We start from the raw sequence: 4,509 nt of genomic DNA on the forward strand, positions 1-4,509 counted from the left end.
TTTTGTCCAGACATGTTTAGTCAGGTTTCATTGTGACAAATATAATATAATTATTTTATTTTTAAAACTTTTTGTCCACACATGTTTATCAGGTTTCATTTTGACAAATTCACTATTTTTTTCTCAGGTTAGTAAGAACACAATTTGTATAAAAAGATCAGTTTTATGGTTTACTTTCAAATCTTTAGATATTCAAGACTGATTCTGCTAAACAGCTAACAGTAGTTCCCACAGTATTAAACAAGGATAAAACACGGATACATAATACAATAATTTATCTATAATAAGGAATAGAAAGCAGCCTAAAGGTGTCAAACTATATGGTATTATCACATATATAGAGCTATGTTTTCGAAATGGTTTTCTATAATAATCATGAAGATAATGTCATATAATATCCTTTGAAAAGTTTAATCATGCTGAAAACAGCGAAACTGACTACTTGGACATTAGTAAAGAAACGGAAATTAAACATTCCTTGCAGTATTACTAAATAAACACAAGCAAAAATCCTAACGAATAAATCACAAAAAATATTAAACTCACGAACTTTCAACTCTTATGTGTAAATGGAATTACAAGTCAAGCAGAAAAATAAACTAATGAACAATTGGAAATAAAATATAACATTTTCAGGCATAATGAACGAGAATTATTCAATATTTTTTGATGATATGAAACCGAAACCAAAACCAAGCGTCTTCTTATTAGGTAAATCTCCGAAGGTAGAACTCTAATTTGACCAAGGTGTACTGAATGCTAATACTTCTTATGCAATTGGAATTTGATTATCGAACGAAACACATTAGAAGTAAAACTTGAAAGGTTAGTTATTCCAGAATCAAGCAACATTGGGCTATCTACTGTGTCAACTGCGTGAATCGAACCCCGGAATTTAGCGTTGTAAGTCTGTAAACTTACCACTCTCCCACGGGGGGACACCTGAAAGGTTTAAACAAAGCCAGTATTACACTAGTAACTGGCTGTGAGCTTAATAGTTACCATTTGTTTGCGTTAAAATCTCCATGATCGATAATGAATTAACGTAAAGTATTTCAATAACGGATTGTTTTATATATATACATGTAATGAGTTTTCTAAACGGACAACTACTTTACTTCATATAAAATGTAATGTAGCAATATGTGCACCTAGATTTTCTATTTGTTTTTTCTAATCGCTAGATAATTATATTAACTCAAACGAAACTACTGAAAGATGAAATATTTACACTAAAAATTACTCTGAGTTATTTGAAATACATTTGATATCTGCTTTGCAGTGTGGTCTTACTTGGCGTCAAATATTACTACAGAAGGAGGAAAGTCCATCCACACAGTAACTACTGCGATAACGACCCATGATACTAACATTCCGAGGGCGGCGAGACCAATTCCTATACGTGGCCACCTGTTGGTGAAAATATAAATTATTTATTGTTAAACGTCTGGCGTTGTTTTCAATAAAGACATTTTAGGATACCGCGCAATCTTTAAAGTCGTTGATATATAAACATGAAACGTAGGATTATCAGGTTGGATTGTTATTGTTGCTTTTAGTTTCGGCATTTCCCCTTAAAGATTATAAAGCAGTGGACATATTTTAATATAACTTTGTTTTACTATAAAATATGATATCAAACTGATTTGACACGTTAAATGAAATAAGTAATCTTCAATGTTGAAACAAATTAAAAAGTATATTTTGCATAAAAGCTATAAACCTAATGGAGTTTATCTAAAAGAAGATTATTAAATCCGTATTATAACAGCTATGGTAGTTGCTGCTAATGCTTTGTTTTTCATTTTTAGAAAAAGAAAATGAGAAAATTGGCACAATAAACTTATAAAAAATCTACGGTATTATTTATCTCTACAGCGTGATAAGAACAGAAGGAGATGACCCTCGAGGGGCTAGAGGTAAGCCTGTGAGTTTATAGCGCTAAAAATTGGGTTTTGTTACACGCGGTGGGTAGAAATGAGACATCCCATTGTGTAGTTTTGTGCTGTACAACAAACATACAATGAGAGGTGAAAATTGTCATAATAAAATTTCAGTGTCATGTACCTATATAAGGCGATAAGAACAATAGGAGATATCAGGTACATCTGCATATCAGCTGCTAAGTACCAAGTCGGTCCGAAACACTGAAAAAATAAACCAAAACATACATTCAGAAAAGTCGACCCCAGACTTTAAAAAATAAAGAACTCTTATTAAGTTACAAATGTATATTGAAGTGTTATAGGTGAACCAGTAAAATATCAATATAATGAAAATTACTATAAAAGTTAGAGGTTTACAGAACGGAACGTGAACGATTTCAAAAACACGAAAACTAATATTTTTTGGACCTTCCATATTCGTTAATAAATAAGTTTAGTACCTACGTTACAAAGTTCTCGATTTAATCAAGTGACACTTAATATAGCCCATGACATCGAGTTGTCCCCTCGGTGGTACAGCGGTAAGTTTATGGACTCACATCGATAAGATTTGGGGCTCATTTTCCCGCGGCGGACACAGCAGATAGCTCACATGGCTTTGCTCTGAATCAACAAATATCAAGTTCTGGTTTTAGACATCTGGTGAGTAATTTTGGTACCTGGACTTCTTTGTGGAAAATCATCATTACGACGTCTTTGAGATCGGCTCAACACTATTAGACGTCAAATCTGAGCTAATTTAGAAACGAAACACAAACAAACAAAATGTCCGACCTTAGGAATAGTGTCACATGCAGGCAAACACTGATTACGGCAGCTCTATCTTCCCACTGTCCGGTCAGTAATCCTAGAAGGCCAGCTTGGTGGTCACTTGTTTGTTGAATTTTGCGCAAAGCTACTCAAGAGTTATCTGTGCTTGCCGTCTTAAATTTTGAAGGGGTAGACTAGAGGAAATGCATCTAGTCAACACTACCCACTTGCAACTCTTAGTTTGCTCTAATTGAATAGTTGGAGGTGACTGTCACTCTTATAATGCACTCATGACCCCAAAATACGGAGTGCAATTTTGGGGGTAGGGGGGTGGAGTGAGCCCCAGAACCTCACATCCACAGTCCAGCACACTAACCACTGGCCGCGATTGTCCTTTCAGTGGTCATCAATATTACAACTTAATGAGTAGACAGAGATACCCTAGACCAGGGGTCACCAAACTACGGCCCGCGAGGTCAGTTCATCCGGCTCACCGCTGCACTGTGCCACAAATGAGCTAAAATATAACTATTTATATGGAAATATCATAGATTGTAGATAAACTTACTATGTAAAAAAAATTAAAATAAGTGTGAGTAAAAATGTCAAAATTTGTCCAGTCTGATTTTTGCATCTGACAGTAATATAAGTTTTTAGGAAAATCAGTGAAATAAAAAATTCGGCAACTTTTTGTGACCTGCAATGAGAGTTCATTCCTGCAGTCGCCTCTGCGTGCATTGTTGTAAGACGATACAATGCTTACAGGCAGTTGATACAAGTAGTGTAACGAGTGTGCGCGTGGTTACACAACTTTCTGATAGAAAAGACGTGTGTGTGTATTGTGTGTGCTTCTACGTATATTTGTGTATTGTAGATATGTGTTTATATAATTATATTTAAATCTGGAACACTGGTTCAATACACGGATTAAACCCGAAGAGGCGACTTTTTGCGACTTTGGATATCAGAGCACTTTTTGTTTAAGTACCTGCAATGAAGTTTCCAAGAAAAGCGATTACGAGCCTGCTGCAGCGATCATGTTTTAGCTTGTATTGCCGTGTTTAAACTGTGTTTTTCAGAATTTTTTTTGACATGTATATAAACATGATAAACTAAATGTAAATAGTTCACGACATTAAATTAAGTTATTACGTAACTGGTTTAAAAGTTTTTTCCTGATAAGTTATTTGATTAAGCAATTTTTATAATTTGCCAGTGTATTTAAAATTTATTATGTAAGTTAATTAGAATAACTTCATAAAAAATAATTAAGATTCTTAATACGCAAATATAGTATTAAGAGTTTGATACTAATTTAATTAAAATCTTTGTTAATTTAATTCAGTCGTTTTTTGAGTCTATAGCGATTAAAATATAGGGCTTAAATAAATATCAAAGTTTGAAAATATTAGATGCTTACCTCTTGTGAGCTCTTTTAACACTCAAATATGCAAAATATATGACATAATTCACTGATGTCAGTCCCTTTTATCAACGGCACTCTTCAAACCGGTTTAAACATGGCAACGCAAGTTAAAACACGATCACTGCAGTAGGCTCGTAATCGCTTTTCTTGGAAACTTCATTGCAGGTACTTAAACAAAAAACGCTCTGATATACAAAGTCGCAAAAAGTCGCCTGTTCGGGTTTAATACGTGTATTGAACCAGTGTTTCAGATTTGAATATAAATATATAAACACATATGTACAACACACAAATATATGTAGAAGCACACACAATACACGCACACGTCTTCTCAATCACAAAGCTGTGTAACCACGCGCACACTCGTCACACTACCTGTGTCAACTG

At 34.1% G+C, this 4,509-nt stretch overlaps 1 protein-coding gene across 1 annotated transcript in view; it reads right to left on the minus strand.

The window, feature by feature from the left end:
- Positions 1-4,509, minus strand: part of LOC106465508 (nose resistant to fluoxetine protein 6-like) — a gene marked incomplete at its 3' end in the record, with an annotated part of 49,811 nt that overhangs the window by 5,510 nt on the left and 39,792 nt on the right. The window contains exons 11-12 of the mRNA XM_013925735.2: positions 2,068-2,147; positions 1,294-1,410 (exon numbers count right to left, since the gene is read on the minus strand). Coding sequence (XP_013781189.2) covers positions 1,294-1,410; positions 2,068-2,147 — 197 coding nt within the window. The remainder of the gene's footprint in view (positions 1-1,293; positions 1,411-2,067; positions 2,148-4,509) is intronic.

The sequence above is a fragment of the Limulus polyphemus genome, unplaced genomic scaffold (genome assembly GCF_000517525.1).
Source record: "Limulus polyphemus unplaced genomic scaffold, Limulus_polyphemus-2.1.2 Scaffold1966, whole genome shotgun sequence".
NCBI classification, from domain to species: domain Eukaryota; kingdom Metazoa; phylum Arthropoda; class Merostomata; order Xiphosura; family Limulidae; genus Limulus; species Limulus polyphemus.